Source organism: Peromyscus leucopus, chromosome 5, assembly GCF_004664715.2.
Source record: "Peromyscus leucopus breed LL Stock chromosome 5, UCI_PerLeu_2.1, whole genome shotgun sequence".
NCBI lineage: Eukaryota > Metazoa > Chordata > Mammalia > Rodentia > Cricetidae > Peromyscus > Peromyscus leucopus.
The window spans coordinates 122,157,595-122,178,103 of NC_051067.1; the positions used below are offsets into that span (position 1 = coordinate 122,157,595).

At 52.7% G+C, this 20,509-nt stretch overlaps 1 protein-coding gene across 1 annotated transcript; it reads right to left on the reverse strand.

Moving 5' to 3' along the window:
• Positions 1 to 1,971: 1,971 nt before the first annotated feature.
• Positions 1,972 to 16,196, reverse strand: Kcng4 (potassium voltage-gated channel modifier subfamily G member 4). The gene is made up of 3 exons (XM_028875737.2): positions 15,458 to 16,196; positions 12,883 to 13,679; positions 1,972 to 7,553 (listed from the first exon to the last, which is right to left on the reverse strand). The coding sequence occupies exons 1-3, from the start codon at positions 15,501 to 15,503 to the stop codon at positions 6,783 to 6,785; spliced, it is 1,614 nt and encodes a 537-aa protein (XP_028731570.1). The 5' UTR covers positions 15,504 to 16,196; the 3' UTR covers positions 1,972 to 6,782.
• Positions 16,197 to 20,509: the final 4,313 nt, after the last annotated feature.

Sequence of the window (20,509 nt, forward strand, 5' to 3'; positions counted from 1 at the left end):
CGTCGAATCAGTAACTGCCAGGTCAAGTAAGAGACCCCCGGTTCACAATAGAACCAGACAGAGGTAGACTTCCCAGATGCCCCTGCCTTGTCCCTGTTCCCTTAGCAACACACATGTCAGGCTCCACCCTCAACTCCACCTCCAAGTACTGACTGGAGTGCTCCACCCAGCATGGACCAGTGTGTGTCCACTCCCCCGCTAAAGGACATCTCAGCAATCATGAAGAAAGTGCTGTGAGAGTCTGTACCAGGACTTGGTGTAGATTTAAATTTTCATCCCTGGGCAGGCAGCTTGTTTTTTGGTTTTGTTTTGCAGGGTTGTTTTTGTTTTTGTTTTTTAGGATTATATATTCCCGGCTGACTTGGACCTTGTGGTGATCCTCCCAGCTCTGCCTCCTGGTGCTGGGGTTGCAGCTGTGTACCTCCACAGCTAGTCCCCCCCAGTTCTGGGAATCATCCCGAGGGTTTATGCACACCAGGCAAACTACCAACTGAGCTCCATTCCCAGACACCAGTTACTGTTAGGAGCAGTCTTAGCTCTGCAGTCCGTCATAGGAAATTCGGTGCTGGCTCTGCGTCCACAGTAGGGGACCATCTGGGGTACACATGTGATGAGGGGGAGCTCTGCGGGTCAGTAAGGAGCCGAGAGGCTAGAGCCACACACACTGGGCTTAATTCTTTAATCCATCACCTGATGACCTTGGGATGTCTACATTGTGCCTCAGTTTCCTCACGGAGCAGGAGGCGGCTGTGGTGCGGTTAAGTGATGATTAGATGTGAAGGCATGGGGCCCAGCATCCCTGATGGGCACTGTGGTCCTCACCCATGGATAACTACCTCACTCTCTCCCCTCTCTTGTGGAGCAGCCCTCTCATTTTCCCAAGACCTCACTGTCCTCAATGTCAGCCTAGCATCTGCTCCCGGGTGAGCCTAAAGCCTCATGAACCAGTTGGTGTCAGGTTTAGATTGGGTGTGTAACCCACTTAAGGCTAGTGAGAAGACGTGTCTGGGATTCTAGGATAAAGGGAGCTTTTGCTTTTCAGGGCCTGGTGGAATGAAAGTGTGAAATTTGGAGCTGGTGAAGCCATCTTGTGGCCAGGAGGAAAGCCTAGGCGTGAAGGTAATATACCCAGAACGACCGAGGGAAGATGAGGTGAAAAGGAGCTTGTTTGATACTGATGGTATTGGCTGGCTCCCTGGATGGAACCACTCCTGATGTCCGCCCGGATTTTCAGTTCTGAGAACTAACACTGTTCCTTTTGTTTGTCTAATGAAGTCTGAATGGAGCTTCCTCAACTTGGAGTCAGATCACCCTGAGATTTCTGGGGTGTTCTCAAAGCGGTGGGTGCTGTTCCCATCCCTGGGTCAGGAGAGCGGCAGACAAGAGAAACATGGTGTTGTCCAGGGAGCCCTTGGCTTTTCTGTGTCTACACAGCTGTTTAGGAAGCTCCCCCACCCAGTTGCCCGGCGACCAGCAGGCTGGATCACGCCACTGCATGGGGGCTGCTTTCCCTGTGGTCACACCTTCCCCCATGGTTTTTCCTGGGCTTTGAGAGGGTGTGAGGGATCCTGGCTCCCACTTTCTGCAGAGCTGGGTGGCTGCTAGGGTTGTACACACTCCTGCTTAAGGCTTCTCCACAGATTAACTCTGTGGACATGGAGGACCAGTTGGGATTCTTCATATATCCCAGGCTGGCCTCAGAGTCTCTATGTAGCCCAGGCTAGACAGACTTTCTATAGAGCCCAGTGTTGTCTTGAACTTAGGAGGGTCCTCCAGAGTACTAGGATTACAGGTGTTTGCCACCACATCTGACTTCTATCTACCCTCTGACTTAAGCCTTTCAGATGGCTCGGGATGGGTGGTCTGGCTCCTACCCTTCTCCCCTCAGAAAACCCTTTCATGACCCCGAGGTCGACCCCCAGTGACGAGGCTGGCGCTGATACACCAGAGACATCACGTACCTCTTTTTAATGCCATTTAATGTTTAATTCAGAAGTGTGCAGGGTCCCAAAAGCTCCCCCAGAAAGTGCAGGTGGCACCTCGGGCTCCACAGGGGTCTACATTTGGCAGGTCACTGCAAATACAACGGAGGCTATTTTTAGCTCAGGGCCCACACTGTCCCGCCTTGTGTCACATGGTGCCTATGCCTCCTTGGCTGTGTCCTCCTTACAGCAGGTCCCAAAGTGGTGGCACTGAGTCCCCCATGTGTCCTCGGCAGCAGGCTGCTGCAGGGGAGGGCCGGCGCCTCTTGTTTTATTTTTAACCGACATTGTATTCCGGGAGGCACCCCTTGGCCAGACGTCAAAGCTGCGTAAAGACAGGCACTGGGCAGAGAACAGGCCGCCCAGGGCTGGACGCGCTAGAGCTGGAGTCCAGAGGCTGGGCTGAGCCTGGCTGTGCCCCACCTGGGGGTGTGTCTCCTAAGTCACACCCCCTCCTTGGTCCTTCCTGTCCACACTTGCAAAGACAAAAGCAGGACCCTGAGACCATTAAGGTCCCACTTTAGAATCTGCGAAGCTGCCCAGGTTTGGGGATGCTGAGTCTCGGGGACTCATTTACCTGCAAGAAGGATATGTTCTCTTCACAGAGGCCCTTCAATGTGGCCAGCCAAGCAGTAGGCAGGTCTAATGTTACTGCTTTATTTCAATCTTTGGGCCAGGCCAGCTCTCCCTGGGCCCTTCCTCCCCTTCCTCCGTCTCTGCTCTTCCATAGTGTGTCCTGGGATCACCTCCCAAAGAAAGGAACTGCCCCTCATTGATAGTAACCCCTCTTCCTCTTTCTTCTGGGGTGGGGAGATTTGCTGGGACTCACGGCATCTGACATATTCGCCACACAAATCATTACAAACCCCCAGGCTGGGTACCAGTGACCACCCAGAAAGTATCCCCTTGTCACATGTGTCTATGAGGACTGGGAGATGTGTAGAGTGTCCACAGTGGGGCCTACAGTGCACCAAGGGAAAGGGTGTGGTGTGGTACCTGAGTGAAGGAAATCTGGTGGCAGGAAAGGATCTTTGCAGGCAGGTGAATCTGGAATGAGCCGCCAGGTTTGGGAGATGGTGAACCGTCCACAGACTGAATGCTGGAGCATTCCTTTCTGTGTGGCCTTCCCAGTTCACCTCCAGGTTAGAAGCGGTTGCAGTGAGTTCCTAGAAGGCCAGTTGCCCATGCTGGGAAGGACTGGGTGGCCTCCTGCAGGATCTCCATGGGATATGTGAGGGAGAGCAGGTCCGGCAAGTCCATTCCCATGTCTCATGTTGTACAATCTGCCCAGGACACTCCACAGTCTCTCTTCCCCTCAATTCAGGACGGTGTGGCAAACTGCTGCTTTCTTTTCCTCTAAAGAACATTCTCCGAGGCCAGGCCCTGCTTCCCATGAGCCCAGGGCAGAGGCAGAATGGACTAGAAAAGACTCTGCTAGGAGTCAAGATACTTGACTATAATAAGATGAGCCAGCTGTGTGGCCTTAGGCAGGTGGTTTTCCCTCCCTAAACCTTGGTCTCTCCATCTTCCAAGAGAGCGTTGATTGATATTAGAGCTCCTTACCCTGTTTGGAGAGTCTTCCTTTGAGAAACAAATGAAATCAGCGACACTCTACCCTCTGAAGCGCATTTGCATCCAGAGGCACATTTGCCCTTCAGGCACACACTGCTCATCTTTTGATGGGACTGCCATGGTGCAGCCCTAGAAGCTCTGGAAGTAGCCCTTGGTCTTGGCACAGCCCCAAGTCAGGATCCTCCTTGAGTCCCTTTCATTGAAGAACTAACTCATCTTTCTCCTGCTGGGCTCAACCCTGAGTGGCTAGAAAGACCTTCAATCAACACTGTACCTCCCTCTGGGAGCCACATCTATGACAGCCTGAAGGTGGCTCAAAGTCAAGGGTCCCCTTTGGCTACAGCCACAGCAGCTGCAGATCACTAGGCTCCTGTCAACCAATGGGGATGAAAACACTACCTAGCAACATGCTTGTTGCTCCACCCATCCAATCATATCAAAAGAGATGCAAAGCCAGACCTGGACCACTTAGACCCATCTCCCAGGATGTTATCCAGGAGAAAAAAAAACAAAAACAAAAACGAAATGGAAGCATTCAATTGAGCCCCACATCAAGCCATCCCTTCCAATTTTCCAAGTCTTATTTAGTGAGAGCTTTAACTGGGTATATGTGTGCAGATGATAAAGATATTCAGTGTCTTTGATGGGTTCAGCTAATGCTGACTTTTGACTTTTCTTTTGCTCTGGTACATTTGGGTTGGCACAGAGAACTGTGGGATGCCTGGTGAGAGCCAGACACGCTGCTGGAAAACATCACCCCAAGCATGTGATGCAGATGAGGCCTCAGTCAGAAGAGAGAGATAGATGCAGATCTGACAAGGGGCCAGGTTCCCTTGTGGCTTCTTCTCTGGTTCCAGGGTGAGCACAACACCTCAGAACAGTGATTTGTGGATAACCCTGCCCTGGAGGAGAGGAGCTGTTTAGACATTTCTGTATTCTTTTAGATGTTGTGAGTGTGCGACCATCATCGGTCAGTGGGGCCTCTGTCCATTTGGCTGGCCTTCCCCTGACAACAGCAGCCCCCAAGAGTGTTCTGTGGAACGTCAGCTAGAGAACCACAGATCTGGCCCACAGCGGTTTACAGGGAGGCAAAGGGACCTGCCCACAGTCATAGACAGTGTGAACCCCCCAGGCCTCAGCTGGTACCCATGCTGTCTTCTTCTTAAAAGCATAAAGGAAAAACTGACTGTTTAGTGTTTTGCCTAATAACAGCTATAAAAATGTCAGCTTGGGAGCCAGAGAGTTGAGCCAGGAGGATTACATGTTCAAAGATAGCCTGGACTACACTGTGAGACCCTGTCTCAAAACAAACAAAAACTAACCTGGCATAAAAGATTAATATAGTTACTTTTGATATGCTCCCAGAATACATCCAGGTACCCCAAGGATTCTGCTAACTGAATCCTGGAGCAGAGCAGCATGCCTTGGGCCTCCTCAAGACATCAGCTCTCCTAGTGTGATACAAGAGGCTTGCTTGAGACGTGTAAACTTGGTAAGAACTAAGGGTGCTCTCCAGACCTTGAGGTCTAGAGAGATGCGTGTGTGCATGCGTGCGTGCGTGTGTGTGTGTGTGTGTGTGTGTGTGTGTGTGTGTGTGCGCGTGTGCATGCACACACACATCTGTTGAGGGGAGTCAGAGAATGTGAGAGTTCCCACGTGGGCAAGATGCACTTTAGGTTAGATGTTGGGGTTCCTCCGGGCAGTCATCGGCTACGTGCTGCAGTCAGGGGAAGTGTGAGCCTGGCACACAGCAGGCTCAACTCAGTACTGGCAGGACCAACAGCCAGGCACGCATGAGCAGGGCTGCAGTATTGCCTGTACCCACGCATGAGCCATGTCAGATTCACAAGGGCCAGTCTATCTCACTGTCACTTCCTTGTGTCCGCTATACTTTCTCCAATGGCCTTACAGTCAATACTGAATGACGGTGCAGCTGTGTCTGTCACTCCTGAGAAGTGCCACAGAGATGTCTTCCAGGTGTGCTGTGCCAGATCAGTAGTGACGTGGAGAAGGTGACCCCACCGGTCATTCCTGGACGGACGACACTCCCACTTCCGCTTGGACCGTCATCCTTGTCCTCACCCCCAGTACAGTCACAGTGCTGTCTTCTGTAAGGCTCTGAGATCCATCACCTCCTTATCCTAGCCTACTCTGTTGCTCTGAGCGTCCCTCCAACATTAGACCTGTGTCTTGGGAAACTTTGGGGCCACTGGCTGCTCAGAGGTCTCGGCTTCTTTCTGGTTTGTCTCTGTAAGTCACGCTCCAAGCAAGCTGCCTCCTCTGTGGATCCAAGGGCTGAGTCTGCTGACAGATGAGCACGTGGATACATGGACACACACAGACACCAGGAATGCCCATCCTCCATCAGTGGGGGTCTGATGCAGGGAGCTAGAACCAGGCAGGCCTAAGGCTGTCCTGCTGAGCTATGTCAGCCAGTGGTGTTTAGTTGACCATGGAAAGCTGAGGTTCCTACTGGTGCTGTTGTTCTCTGAAAGGACATTGTGCAGTTCTTAGAGTCCCCTTGTCAAGGCTAAGAGCTGTACAACTAGCAAGTGTCCACCAAGAGTCCAGCTGGCCAACTGGGTCCTTGCAGGCGGCCCTGCAGCCCAAGTCTCCAGGCATGTCATAGGTGACAGCAGACTTGCCACCATGAGACCCTGGCAGGATTTGCTGTAATGGCCAGGACTGCCTTCTTGGCTAAGAGCTTCCAGAACAGTGAGTACTTCCACCACATTTGGAAATTATTTGGTTGGCGGTGGCAGGAAGTAAGAGAACACATGATCCTCTTGGAAGCCTTGCAGGCTATGTGGAGCTTTCAGTAGGTCTCAGGGCCCAAGCTCTCTGATTCCCAGGGGTAGCATGGACCAGGACAGGGAGTCTAGGGGAGAAGATGGAAATCTGCAGACTCCGGATTTGGCTACTAGTGGTGGTCAGTTCAGTGAGCATCCAGAACCCAGGGTGGATCATCACATAGTATGCAAGGAAAGGAAAAGAACCCAGGAACACTGACCTAGCCTGCCAAGATGGCTGGCAGGGATCTGGGGAAGGACAACGGATGTGCCCAGGATCACACCAATGGTGTCATGGCCTGGCACCTTTCCTGCTTTGGAAGTCGGTCAGTATTCTGAGGACACCCCCCCAGATGGTCCACAGGAGAGGAGAGGTGCGGGAGCTTGTCTCAGCCATGGGATGGGTTGATATTATTGCACATTCCTAAGATGGTGGGCATTACACGTAGCGTACAGGGGAGCCCAGGCCCTCAGGGACCAGATCATCCACGTCGCTCAGAAGCTCCCTTTCGCTGGCCGAGTTTGTGTTCTGAAGACGCCGGAGGCGGGCCTGGACCTGCTCCTGCTCCCGCTTCAGCTCCAGGTAGGAATGGGAGAAGGTGTGAAAGATGGATGTGGCTGGGAAGGCCATGATGAGGATACCGCTAAGGATGCTGCTCAGAGCCACCATCTGGCCCGGCACACTGCGAGGGACCATGTCCCCATAACCCACCGTGGTCATGGAGATGATGGCCCACCAGTAGGATGCGGGGATGCTGGTGAACTCGAGGACCCTTCCGGACTCATTCTCGGCCACGTAGACTAAAGGGGAGAAGAGGGTGACCGCCACACCCAGGAAGAGCAGCAGAAGGCCAAACTCCCTGGCACAGCGGCGTACGGTGAGGCCCAGCGTCTGCAGCCCCAGCGAGTGGCGGGCCAGGCGCATCACGTAGAGGATGCGGAGCGCCCGCAAAACACGCAGGACCAGCCCCACTTTCTCCAGGTAGGAGCTGCCGCTCAGCCTCTCGCCTGCCTCCGGGGACTCCTCAGACACCACAAGAGACACGTAGTATGGAGAGATGGCCAGAATGTCGATGACATTCAGGGGCCCGCGGAAGAACTGACATTTGTTCCGGGCCTGGGCAAAACGCAGACAGAACTCCAGGGAGAACCAGGCCACACAGATGGTCTCCACCACGAAGATGTAGTAGCACTTTCTCGTGCATTCTCCCTGGGGTGAAAGCACCACAGAAGCAATGGGTTAGTCAGCTTTCCTCAAACCCTGGCACAATGGCACAGCGGCCCAAGGGAGGAAGGATTTCCCTGGGCTCGAGGCTTCAGAGGGACAGCCGGCCCTGGTGAAGGCACAGTGAAGTAGCTCCATGGTGGCTATGTGGGGTGTGAGGAAATGGCCTCCCTCTAAAAGCCTTCCGAGGTGTACTGTGTGTACTGTGATGGCCAGAAAACAATCGGGGCTGTCATTCTTTGGACTTTGTACGCCTTGTTTTATGGGATTTTTGTTTTCTCTTTTGAGACAGGGTCTCTTACTGGCCTGGGCCTTGCCAAGTAGGCTAGGCTGGCTGGCCAGCAAGCCCATGAGCAAATATATGACTGAGCCACGTGCCTGTGGACAAAGCAAAATGTTGACAACTGTGGGGGTTTAAGATTTAAATGCTCTGAAGTGAAAAAAGAAATTGCTTCCAGTGTCCAAGCCCAAGGAGTCTTAAATTGAAATGTATTTGTCTGTCCATAAAAAAAAAAAAAAAAGAGGAAGAAAATGGCCAGACCACTCCAAGCCCTGTTGGCCTGCCAGGGCTGGGAAGTTTTCTCGCTGACTTCCATCTGGTCCCTTCCAGGGTCAGAGCAAAAGGATGCCATTGAGATGAAGCCCTGAGTGTGTGTGGCCCAGGGTCACATCCACGTCAACACCCTCCCTCACTCACTCAGGAAGTTACTGGTCCTCCTTGGACTTCTAGGAGCCATTGCCCTAAGGGACTGCAGTATAGGGTGGAATCACATCTACAGCAGCTATGGAGATGCTGAACCCAGCAGACACACACGTGACACACTGTCCCAGAAGGCAGTCTGCTTACCCAGCAGGAGGCTAGCATTCCATAGGAAGTAGAAAATGTTTTCCAACCCCCTGGGAGGGCTTCCTCGGACATTTGCATCAGGACCCTGGATAACCTCAGAGCTTTGGGGCTGGATTCTCCAGGCTTTCCACAAACGTGCTGTGCAATCTAGAGGGGGTCCCTATCTGTCTCTGGGCTCCATTTTTTGATGAAGAGAGCCTGGAACACAACCAGGGTGCCAGCTACAAATACAGATTCTTGGGTCCATCATGAATGCAAAGCCTTGGAGCCAAGCTCAGGCATGGGATCTTGGGGTTTATCTTCCCCCTTGACTTCGGAATCCTCAGAAGACTTAGACTCTGGGCTGCCTTTCCTACAAGGCCTGTTTCTTACAGACATCTGGGAATTTTCCTTAGCTTTAGAGGCTCTTGAGACCTGGGAACACCATCAGTGACCAGCAGCCAGGGAAGGTGACTCTGGAGGGCCCAGCAGGCTGAGCTTCTGCCTCTGGTGTTGGTGTTTGGGTATTCCAGCCATGTACACCCTGTCCTCCCTCCCCCGGTCTGGGCTGCCGGCCTCCCTGCACTGCAGCAGGCTGGCTCTGCCTAATCACTCCACCTGCATCCTGCTCTGCCCTGCATCCTAACCAGCCTGGTACCTGCCTTCGAGAGCTGGCATTTCGGCAGCCATGCTGGGATACCCAGGACAGATGTAGGGGCTCCAGCTGAGGATGTGATGCTGTCCAATTCAGCCCTGCCAATATTTGAAGGAAAGGGAGAAGGACAAATATCAAAAACAAAATACTTCTTCCTCTCTGAGGAAGACCTGACCACTGGGGCTGGGGCACTTTGGTCCACATTGTCCTCATCCTACTGGATTTGGGCACAGAAAAATCTGGTTGGGGATTCCCCCGATCCCAGGCAAAAGGTGGGAATTAGCCTCCGTGCTGTGTGCCTTGTTCCTGGTGGTAGGAAAGCGCTGCCCAATCCTAGAGGCAAGGTGAGCCAGGCCTGAGGAGGCTTCTGTAGAAATGTAAGGACCACACAGGCACATGGGGCCTAGCAAGCCAGAGGCCACAGACCGGCAACACTGGGGACTGGGCGAGGCTCACCTCCAGGACTCCACCCATCAAAACAGCTGCCCAGGGAACCCTGGGTTGAATGCGAAGGGGCCCGGGGGAACTTCTGGGGTGACGGAAATAGTCTAGATTGACAGGAGTAGGGTTGTGGGGGGGGTGTCTTTTTTTTTTTTTTTTAAGAAGTTTTGATATGTGTACCTGAAAACTGTGATTAAAAGAAGGGTTGGCAAAATGGCTGGGTGGGTTAAAGCTCTTGCCGCCAAGCCAAGCTTGACAACCTGCCTAGACCCACATGGTGGAAGGGGAAAAAAAATTTGCCCTTTGACCTACACACACACACACACACACACACACACACACCCTGCTGGACTGGGTTGCAGGGAACTTGAATTTAAGGAACAACCTGGCAGCTTCTTGGGGGGGGGGGTTAAACTCACACTCAAGACTCAGCAAGGTCACGCCTATGTACACACACACCCAAGAGGAATGAAAATACACATACAGGAACGGACACAGCATTCCATACTTTCTCTGTAGCCAAAGAGGACCTTGAACTCCTGATCCTCCTGCCTCTACCTCCCCGGGACTGGGATTACAGGTGTGTGCTACCACGCTAGGTTTAGCCACTGCTAGGGATCAAAGCTACCAACTGAGCTCCAGCCCCCAGCCAAAAAGTGGAAACATCACATAGATCATCAACCAAGGTACCTATGGCCCAGCAAGCGCAGCATAGCCAGAAGGCAGCTGTGGCAGGGCAAAGGAATCGGGGCATGGGTCACATCCCCAGGTCTGAGTTCCTCAGGGTGTCATTGAATCGATATGCCCTATTGCTCTCCTCAGGAGAAGCTGGCCAGCCTTAGCAGCTGGCTGGCTAAATAGAGCCGCTCTCTGCCTGCCTGCTGTCCCCTGAGGACAAATAAGAAACACAAGGCATATATTAGAGAGAACACCGCTTTTTATGTAAATGTCGGGGCCCTGTCTTGAAAGAACAAAGATCCTAAGATTGCCTGGCCTCAGCCTCTCTGAATTATGATCCCCAACAAGAGCATAGACTCTCCAGAGGCTGTGACTCTCTTTGGGGTGTATTAGGGCAGCCTATCAAAGGTGGCTCCACCAGAGAGTAAGCACAAGGACACTGTGACTGTCTCTGGACATGAATTCCTCTTATCCCATGGAACACAGCCGCCAGTTTCTCAGGGACAGCTCTGGGCTGCTCAGGACTGCAAACTGGTGACCTGCCCCTAACTTGATTTCCCCAGTAGCGTTAAGCCCAGCTTGGGTTTATACTTTGGTAATTTCCAAAGCATTAGGCCCTGCAAACACCCTCACCCCTCTGCACAGGGAAACTCCTGGCTCCCCCACACTGTCTCCTATCCCTGAAGAAGGATACATGTGTGGAGACCAGGTGTGATTCTTCAGCAGCTGCGACCCGGTGTCCTTGACTGGGGTAAGGACACGGCTTACTCTGCCCTAATTTTCAGAAGCAAAATCCACGTGTAGATATTCCCATGGGCAAGCAGGCTTTTCCATCGCATATTTTGTGCTAAAGACTGGTGGGGGTAGGGGGGGATCCTGATCGCCAACTACAGTCTCTGGGCAGGGATCAGCTGTTTGAAAGGTTGAGGATTTGAATGTTATATATCTTTTTTCTTTTGGAGAAAACTTTGGTCAATCAGATGAAACACATTTTGTTCAACAAATATTTGCTCATGGTGGTTCTCTAACTGGAATGTTCTCTGGTCCTACTGTATTGTGTGGGGCATATCTATAAGAAAGCAGTGTGTGTGTGTGTGTGTGTGTGTGTGTGTGTGTGTGTGTACATGTGTATGCATGTGGTTTGAGTGTGTGTGTGTCTTTTAAATCTGCCTTCTTTGTCCATTATAATCTAAATAGATGGAGGGTCCATTGATAAGGGCTGTACTGTGAAGTTGAAGAGAAGCAATGTTCTACCTTAGGAAACTGTCTCGTTCTGGTTTCAAGCCCTCAGCCACCCTCCTAACAAATGCAGGCTCCTATTTCATTTTTGAAGTTAGCTTCAGCTGTCAACTTTACAAAGCCGAGAGACTCTCAGAGAGTCTCAACTGAGGAATTGCCTTGATCAGATTGCCCTACAGGCATCGCTAACGTATGTAGGAGGGCCCAGCCTATTGTGGGTGGCATCATCCCTAGACAAGGGGCCCTGGGCTGTGTAAGAAAGCTGGCTGAACAGTAGCCAGCCAGTAAGTAGCCTCCTCCTCCTCTCTGGTTCCTGCTTGAGTTCCTGCCCTAACTTCTCTCACTGATGGCCTGCAATCTGGAAGGGGGAGCCAAATCAACCCTTTCCTCTCCAACTGTGTTCGATCAGGATGTTTATCCCAGGCACGGAAAGTAGAGTAGGACATGGCCCGTATGGCTCCTGGGGTCCTTGGTGTCTCACAGCTCTCTGCAAAGAGAGTGTGGGAGTGTACAGGCGTTGTGGAAGATTAAGATGTGTTTGTTTAATGATGCAAAGATGTGTGGCATTCTTTTCTGTTGCATTTGTTTAACTCTGTGGAGCTGTGTTACTTTGCCTGTCTAAAACACCTGATTGGTTCAATAAAGAGCTGAACAGCCAATAGCTAGGGAGGAGAGGGATAGGCGTGGCTGGCAGGCAGAGAGAATAAATAGGAGAAAGAGAGGTGGTTGGCCCCTCTCCTTCCTCTCTTGTTCCTTGCTCTTTCTTCTTTTCCTCCTTCTTTATTAAACCATCTTAAACTAAAGTGACCTTGACCCAGAGGAAACATTCTACCTGTGTGTAGTTGGTGGGGTTTGTTGTTGTTTTTGTTTGTTTGTTTGTTTTTTAAACTGTTTGTGGGGCCTGCCACCCAGCTCCCACCCAAATAAACACTTGGAGACTTATTCTTACAGATGAATGCCCGGCCTTAGCTTGGCTTGTTTCTAGCCAACTTTTCTTAAATTATCCCGTCTACCTTTTGCCTCTGTGCTTTTATCTTTCTCTATGCTATATTCCTTTCTTTCCCTCTAACTCCGTGGCTGCTAGTGAGGCTGTGTGGCTGGAAGGAGAAAGAAAAGGAGAAGGAGAGGAGGATGCCAGGGGCCAACAGATCTCTCTAGCCCTCTACTTAAAACAAGAACAAAAGGGCTGGAGCTATAGCTCAGTAGTTAGAGAGCTTGCCTAGCATGCAGGAGGCCCCGGATTCAATTCCCAGCCCTACATAAAACAGGGTTTGGTGGTGCACACCTGTAATCCCAGCATTCAGCCAGTATAGGCAGGAAGATCTGAGGATTAAGGCTTCCTTGAGCAAGTTGAGGCCAGCCTGGACTACACGAGACCCTGTCTCAAAAAAAAAAAAAAAAAAAAAAAAAAAAGGAAACTATTTCCATGGTTTCCTAAGCGTCCCTGGGCTGCTTAGTGATGGGCAACCACTCACCTTGTCCTCCTCCGCCCTGAAGTCTGGCATGGTGCTCACACACAGACTGACAGCCGTGGTGGCCACGAAGAGAATGGACAGGCAGGCAAAGACTTTCCCAGGCAGCCCTGACTGCGGGTCCTCCACCATCTCTCGCAGCTGGTTCATGCTGCGGGCCCACCGTGAAGCGTGCACTTCCGAGTGGCAGGTCTGGCGCTGCTGCTGGCGCTGCATCGCCTCCTCCCGCCGCAGCTCGGCCACCTCCTCCAGCTTCTTCATGAGCTTGCGCAGGCAGCAGCGTTCCAGGTTGGCTTCCTCGATGCCCCAGTAGCTCAGCTCCTCCCGGAAGGACAGCGCGCACATCTCCCGCAGGAGCACCAGCTTTCCCGCGGCCAGGAAGCTCACAATCACCCCGAAAGCGCTGGGGCTCCGGTCAAAGAAGAACTCCTGGCTGTTCTCATCATAGTCATCACAGAGCTGTGTGATCTCCTCGTAGCTGCGACACAGACGGAGCCTGCTCAAGCGGCTCAGCGGGAAGGCATCCAGGGTGCTCCAGGGCAGCAGGTACCGACGGCCACCCACGTTCACCAGGATCTCCTTCTTCAAGTCGGCCTCTGGAGAGGCGTCCAGGGTGCCCACCTTCCGGGCCCGGCGGTAGTAAAGGCCCTTGACTGACTGAGGAGGCTCTGGACCAGGCCAGAGCTGGCTCAAGGGGCTGCAGGAGCCAAAGTGATGGTGTCCAGGACGCAGGTGCCTGTCTCTGGAAGACGTGGGCATTGCCACAGACTGCGGGGCCAGGGAGCAGCGGGCTCCCTTGTCTGCCTCCAGAGGAAGAAGAACAAGAGAAGGAAGAGAGGATGAGTCTCAGTAGTACAAACATCGTTGCATTTGTGTACTGTAGCTGCAGCTGCTCCAGCCATCTCTGAACCTTCTATTTACTTCTTGTTCACTGGGCAGCTACCAGATGCTTGGGCCATGCCTTTGGACCCATCTCTACCCCCCTGGAAACATGTACATCTAGGATACAGATGTGCTGCCCACTACACTAAGGAGGTGGTATTTCATGCACACCTCTGTCTTTCTGACACAGACATCATCTTGTGAATGGAGATGTGAACAATGGGTCCTGAACTGTGCCATCCCAGACTGTGTGGTCTTGAGCCTGTGGCTTCCCTTCTCCCTCCTCAAATGATAAAGCTTGTGTCAACCCTGCAGGGGGGGCCAGTGTGGCCGTGTTCTCTGCAGAGAACCACAGAGGAATGACTCAGTCTCTCTGGACCCTCTGCTTGGCCTGTGAGTGGGGAAGCTTGAATTCCCACACTGTTGAGCACAGAACCAGGTCAGGTCAGGAGCAACACACATGCAGTGCCCATAATGGTCACTTCTCAGAGCTCCAACACACCCAGTTCCTTTAACAGACTCGTGCCAACCATCCCATGAGGCAGACAGGCACAGCTCACCTTTGCGGATGAGGAAACTGAGCCCAGCATCTTGCCCGTTGTTTAGCAAACGCAGTTCAGTAAGACACAATGAGGGGCAGCCACCAAATGCTCAGGAGCCAGGGACCACCACAGCCTTGTCAGTCACCTGGCTCTCAGGAGCTCCCCATGAAAGCTTCACACACACACACACACACACACACACACACACACACACACACACACCGCTTTTCTCTCTCAGAGGACCCTGCTATGAGGGTGGAGGACACCTCCCACTTTGGACAACTCTTTCCTACTCAGACATGCATCTTGTGTTTGCCTCAGCCACCCTTGCTGTGTGACCTTGAAGTGGTTACTTCCGTCACTGGGCTGTAGTTTTTTATCCACAGAGCAAAGAGGCTTCTAAATGCTCTCTACATCACAGACCTATTTAGGGGCTCCGCTTAAGACAAGCGTTTTTTATTTTAGCTCGCTCACATTTTTTTTTTTTTTAAAAAAAAAAACTATTTCTATAATATGTCTCATCGTCCCTATTGTGTGACCATTTCTTCAACTATTCATTCCAGCCAGAGCTCTCTCCAGGCACCTATAACCTTCCATTGAGAGAGGCACTCCAATCAGGAGCCAATGGAAATGAAAGTGCCTTTCAGTTTCCAAGCCTGCTGGATGCCAGCGGCGGACAGGAGGAGCGAGTCAGGCCCGCTGGGCTCCACACTTGGGCTGCAGTGCACTGTTAGTTTGCATGCGTTACTTGGTTCACAGCACACAGCCAGTGGGCGGAATGCAACCCGCAGAGAGAGGAGAGTGTTGAAATCCAGGGAGTTCTTGCCAAGCTTTCTCAATTTCCAGAGCAAAACCTAAGACCTAGAGTGCTGAAGGGACTCGTCCAAGGTCACACGGCACATCTGAATACAACCCGGGACTCGGCTTCCTGGCCTGGGGTTCTGTCCGGAGCCAGAATCTTGTCCCATCTCCTTCCACTGAACAGATCTGATTTTGCAGTTTTTGCTCTGCCTAACAGCTGGCCAGCAAAGCTCCTCCAGAGCCAGGGGGAAGTCATTCACTCCAAACATCCCTTCTGCCAAGCTGTTCAGCCCAGTCACGGCTCTAGAACATCCCACCCCAGAACAAACAAGTTCCTCTGAAGTTCAACTCACCGCTTGTCTTAGGAAGTGTGTCCCCAGCCTGTTCTCTGCCGGGCATGGGGAGCCCATTTCTCAGTGATCAGGAAAGAGGCAGTTTTGTGTCAGAGAGGTGGGGGGAAAAAAAAACACAAAACCAAAACCAACTGCCAACATAGCATCCCTGGTAGAGTCAGCGTTCTGTCCTTCTCCGGCCTCCTCTAAAGAGCAGAAGTTTGTTCGTTCTGAATCTTCAGAAGAGCAGGGGTGCAGAGTGGCTTTCTAGAAGGACCCCCGAAGTCCTCCTTCCTCCTGAGAGCTGAAGGTCCGGATGCTGCAGGGAGCTGGGCCAGCTGTCCTGCCTCAGCAGCGGACTTGGTGCTCCAAGTCCCACAGGGACAGCCAGCATGGTCCTGCCCGGGGTGGGGGGTGGGGGTGCTGACGGGAAGGGCTTAGGATTAATCTCTCCATCAGCCAGGCAGCAGGCGGGTGCCGCGGCTGCTCTGCCAACCACCGGGGAGGCAAGGAGAGTGTCTGCCCTCTCTCCTCTGTGAGGAGGAGCTGAGCTCAGGAGACGCTGGGGCAGCTAGGGACTTGCGGACCAGGCTGTTGCAACCTCATGGTGCACTAAGGTGGGGAGATGCCTCGGTAGCGGTTGCAGGGAAGTTTGTAGGTTGGGACAGACTGACCCAGCCTCAGAGCCTAGGGTGGGTATCGGGGAGATGGCTTAAGGGGTTAGGAATGAAGAGGCTTGGAGCCAGGTTCCAGCCTCCAATGTGAGTCCCCTTAGGCAGGTGGGTTAGTGTCTTCATACTCAATTTCCTTATCTGTGAAAGGTGTATGAGTTGGGGGGGAGGGGGGAGGGGCTGGGCTCCCAGGATATAAAATCCAAGCCACAAACTTCTCCTGTGAGCTTGGCCCCGGGTGTAGGTGGGGAGACACCACAAGGGAGTTTCTTGCTGTGTGTCCTTGGTGAGTCACTTCACCTCTCTGGGCCTCCATTTCTTCACCCATCATTTGAGGACAGTGGGAGCAGCAAAGGCTGAAATTGCAAAAGCATGTTAATGTAGGGCTTGCTGTCCCCGGGTGGGTCCTTCATTTGCTTAAAAGGTTTTGCAGCCAGGTGACCTTCACGACTCCGTTCTGTCTGTGAGGGCCCCAGAAGCTTGTTCAAGGTCACCATGCTAATTAGCAGCTGCGCCATCACTGAATTCAGACGGGATCTGATGGGGGGTCCAGGAGCAAGGGGGATCAGAGCCTGGCGGTCCTCAGTTCTCTGTGGCCTGGCAGAGAGGTGCAGGAACAAAAGCAGGAGAGAGAAGCTGGCAGGGCCGGGCGGGGGGGTGGGGGGTGGGGTCCTCAAAGGGTATTATGGGAACCCCAGGGCTCTGCAGACATGGTGAGGGGCCTGGCCCATGGCAGGAACTGGAAACTCAGCCTATTTTCTCTGCCTTCCCACTTCTCCTCCCTGCTGCCTGCACCAGCCAAGCTGAGAGGCTCCAGGCAGAGACCTAGCATCTTTGGGAGGGGTGCTGAGGCTGCCCCTTCTCTGATTCTCCAGTTCTCCTCTCCTCTAAGTCGGCATCCAGAATTCTCTCTCCCCAGAGCGGGCTCTCTGTTCTCCATCTGATTGAGTCCTGTCTTAGTCAGGGTTACCATTGCTGTGATGAAACACCATGACCAAAAGCAACTTGGGGAGGAAAGGGTTTACTTGACTTACATATCGGGAGTAACAGAACACTGAGGGAAACCAAGGCAGGAACTCAGACAGGGCAGGAACCTGGAGGCAGGACCTGATGCAGAGGCCATGGAGGAGTGCTACTTATTGGCTTCTTCCTCATGACTTGCTCAGTCTGCTTTCTTATAGAACCCAGGACCACCAGTTCAGGGTAGGGGATAGCCCCACCCACAATGGCCTGGGCCCACTCCCATCCTTCACTAAGAAAATGCCCTACAGGCTTGCTTACAGCCAGATCTCATGGAGGCATTTTCTCAACTGAAGTTCCCTCTTCTCGGGTGACTCTAACTTGTATCAAGTTGACATAAAACTAGCCAGCACAAGTTCCTTAGGTTAGCCACCCTCCCTGGAGGCCATCTTCCTCTCTTAGTTCTCCCTGGGCATGCAAGGTCTGGATGTCAATCTAGACGCCCCATTCAGGGCTCGGCCAGTGAAGTTCTTGTTGCAGATGCTTGCAGATCTAAATTTGATTCTTTAAAACCCATATGGTAATACACGCCTGATATCCCCGTGCTGGGGAGGCAGAGACAGGGGGTCCCTGGGTCTTGCTGGCCGACCAGCCTGACTTACTTGAGGAGGTCCAGGCTAGTGAGAAGACATGGGGTGGGGTGGAGGGGTGTCCCATGGGGTTCCCCCTTCAGGGCTAGGATTAGGTTCTGCTCTGACTGTCCAGCCAGGCCTGCTGTGCCATGGCTATGTGACCCCAAGGCAGGTTTTCTCCCCTCTCCATGCATCAGGGCAGCTGGGTGACTTCACTTTTAAGCTCCCTGGTCTTTGTGAGCAGTGAGTGAATTATTGTCACAGTACAGGGCACAGCACCTAGCATGCCACCATACAGGTGCAGGAGTTTTGCCCCATTTTCTCTCTTAGCCTCGTCTCTGTCTCTTCTCACAGCAGTGCAAGCATTGCTAACAGAGCATGCATGAGCGGACAGGGGCACCCAGGCTGAGGCTGCTGTGGATGGGTGGTATGTGATGCCCTGACAATGGCTAGCTTTGTAGAAAGAAAACTTCCTCAAATATGGCACTTGCCAATTACAGTGGTGTGAATACTCGGGCCAGTATCAAGTGAACAGCATTGCTTTGTGAAGGGCTGGGGAAGCAGGTGAAGGGGAGACTTGCGCAGCCGTGACAATGGGTTCTGGAACATCACCGAACTTGTGGCTTTCCTGCGTGGCCAACAAAAGGCTCCGCGGGGCAGGGTTCTTGGTCCAGCCCTGGCTGAGCATCAGCTCTCAAGCCTTGATTGTGTATTCCTGTAATGGGCAGTGCCCCCCTGTGGGGTCTCCCTGGAATTCTGATGGGCAGCTGGGGTGATGGTATGGTCCAGGAAAGGCAAAACCCTGAGAGCAGTATTCAGAGAAGAGTTGGTGGTGTTTAGCCACACCTTAGCATGCTTGGCAGGTTCCCTCTCTACACCTCCCCTTCTCCCCAGGACCCATTGACCCGCTCATGGCTGCCCTCAGGCCTGAAAGGATACCACTGCCATGGGGCATCTATACAGAGCCTGTTTGGCCTGGTTTGGGGTGAGCACAGCCTGGCAGGCCCCCTTCCTGAAATGGCTGTCTCTTCCAGCAGCTGATACACGAAGTGCCTCTCCCAGGCCACAGCGGGCAGGTGCACTGTGGTCTCCCGAGCAGTCCAGCTGGGTTCTGTATCAGGCACTGTCACCTAGGTGGCTCTGGGCTTTAGTGGAACACGGACTACCAGGCAGCACCTGCCTCACCAGGTGATGAACTAGAGTTTCAGGGGTGCCCTTAACATGGTGGCAGGAAATTTGGGGTCAGTGTCAGTCTCCAGGAGAGGAGTTGGCTCAGGGTAGGAGGTGATGATGGTGGGGGTGGGGGGGTGGGGGGGTGGGAACTGCCACACCAGGAGGCCAGTGCTGTAGGACACCGAGACAAGGGACTCAGATTCCTGTGGGTTTGAGTTTGGGCATTTTTCATACCCCATTTAACTTTTCCTGCACCCCGCAACAGCGCGTCAAGAAGTATTTTGCTTTGTAAAGCTGTGGGGACATATTTATCACCTTGCCTTGGGAATCTTGGCCACGAGGGGTTCATTTAATCTTCAACTGGCACCATCTCTGGAGCAGATGCAGCGCCTGTCCCCTTGGGCAGCTGCCGAGTGACACAACAATGCAGTTGATGACCTCCACGCGAACGGAGCCTGAGAGAAGACGGGTACATTAAACACCGTCTATAGGAATCCACTTGGTTTCTCTCATTGTTTGGAACCTTTAGGGGCTTACAGAATCATCATCTTTTGTTTTGTTTTGGTTTTTCGAGACAGGTTCTTTCTGTGTAGCCCTGACTGTCTTGGAACTTGCTCTGTAGACCAGACTGGCCTTGAACTCAGAGATCTACCTACCCCTGCCTCCGGAGTGCTGGGATTAAAGGCGTGTGCCACCACACCCAGCTTTGTGTATCTTTTATTAATACTCAGTCTTGGTTTGGGGGTCATGAATGCCCAAGAGAAGCAGGCAGATGAGGGGGAGGGGGACTTGAGAGCTATAAGGGGCAGAGCCTGAGGTCTACAGGGGGCGACAATGGTGGAGAATGAGAAGCAGGATGGCCAAAGCCTGGTGTCCACATTCAGCCTACTGGAAGGGAGCAGACAGCTTGGCTTGGGGAACTAATAGCCCCCGTGTGTCTGACCAGTGTGGATAAAACAGAGGGTGTTTGCTTCTGGAGCTTTCCAAAGGAAAGGTAATGTAAACCAGGACTGCGGTGGGCAGTGTCTACGTGTCTCCACCTCCTGGCTTTCCTGTCTTAGTTAGGGTGTCTATTTTCTTTGACCACGGCCACTCTTCTAAAGGAAAACATTTAATTGGGGCTGGCTTACAGTTCAGAGGTTTAGTCCATTGTCATCACGGTGGGAAAAGCATGACGACAAGCAAGCAGACATGGTGCTGGAGAAGGAGCTGAGAATTCTATATCCAGATCGGCAGACAACAGGAAGAAAGAGCGCCGCTGGGCCTGCCATGAGCTCCGGAAACTTCAAAGCCTGCCCCCAGTGACACACTTCCTCCAATAAGACCACACTACTCCAACAAGGCCACAGCTCCTAATAGTGCCACTCCCTAGGAGCCTATGGGGGCCATTTTCAATCACGCGACCATAGTTCCCCTACTGCTTCCATAGCGGGCTGGCTTGGGAGGTTCTCTGGAGATGGTGATTATCCAGTGTTCTTTCTGTAGCGCGGTGGTCCTGGGTTCCGCATTTAGCAAGTTCTTTGCAGACTCTTCTTGGTAGAGATAAAGCTGGTCTTTCTTTGCCATCAAAGCCACCCAAAGTCACATGTCACTGCCCAGATTTGTCTCACTCCCCAAAGTGTGGTTCTGCCTGTCAA

What these genes read in the sequence shown, in the direction of transcription:
- Kcng4 (XM_028875737.2), bottom strand. Translation starts at nt 15,503, where the DNA reads ATGCCCGGCAGAGAACAGGCTGGGGACACACTTCCTAAGACAAGCG. An exon ending in CACACTTCCTAAGACAAGCG is followed by an intron (nt 13,680 to 15,457) that starts GTGAGTTGAACT and finishes CTCTGGAGGCAG; the next exon opens with ACAAGGGAGCCCGCTGCTCC. An exon ending in TCAGGGCGGAGGAGGACAAG is followed by an intron (nt 7,554 to 12,882) that starts GTGAGTGGTTGC and finishes CTTTCACCCCAG; the next exon opens with GGAGAATGCACGAGAAAGTG.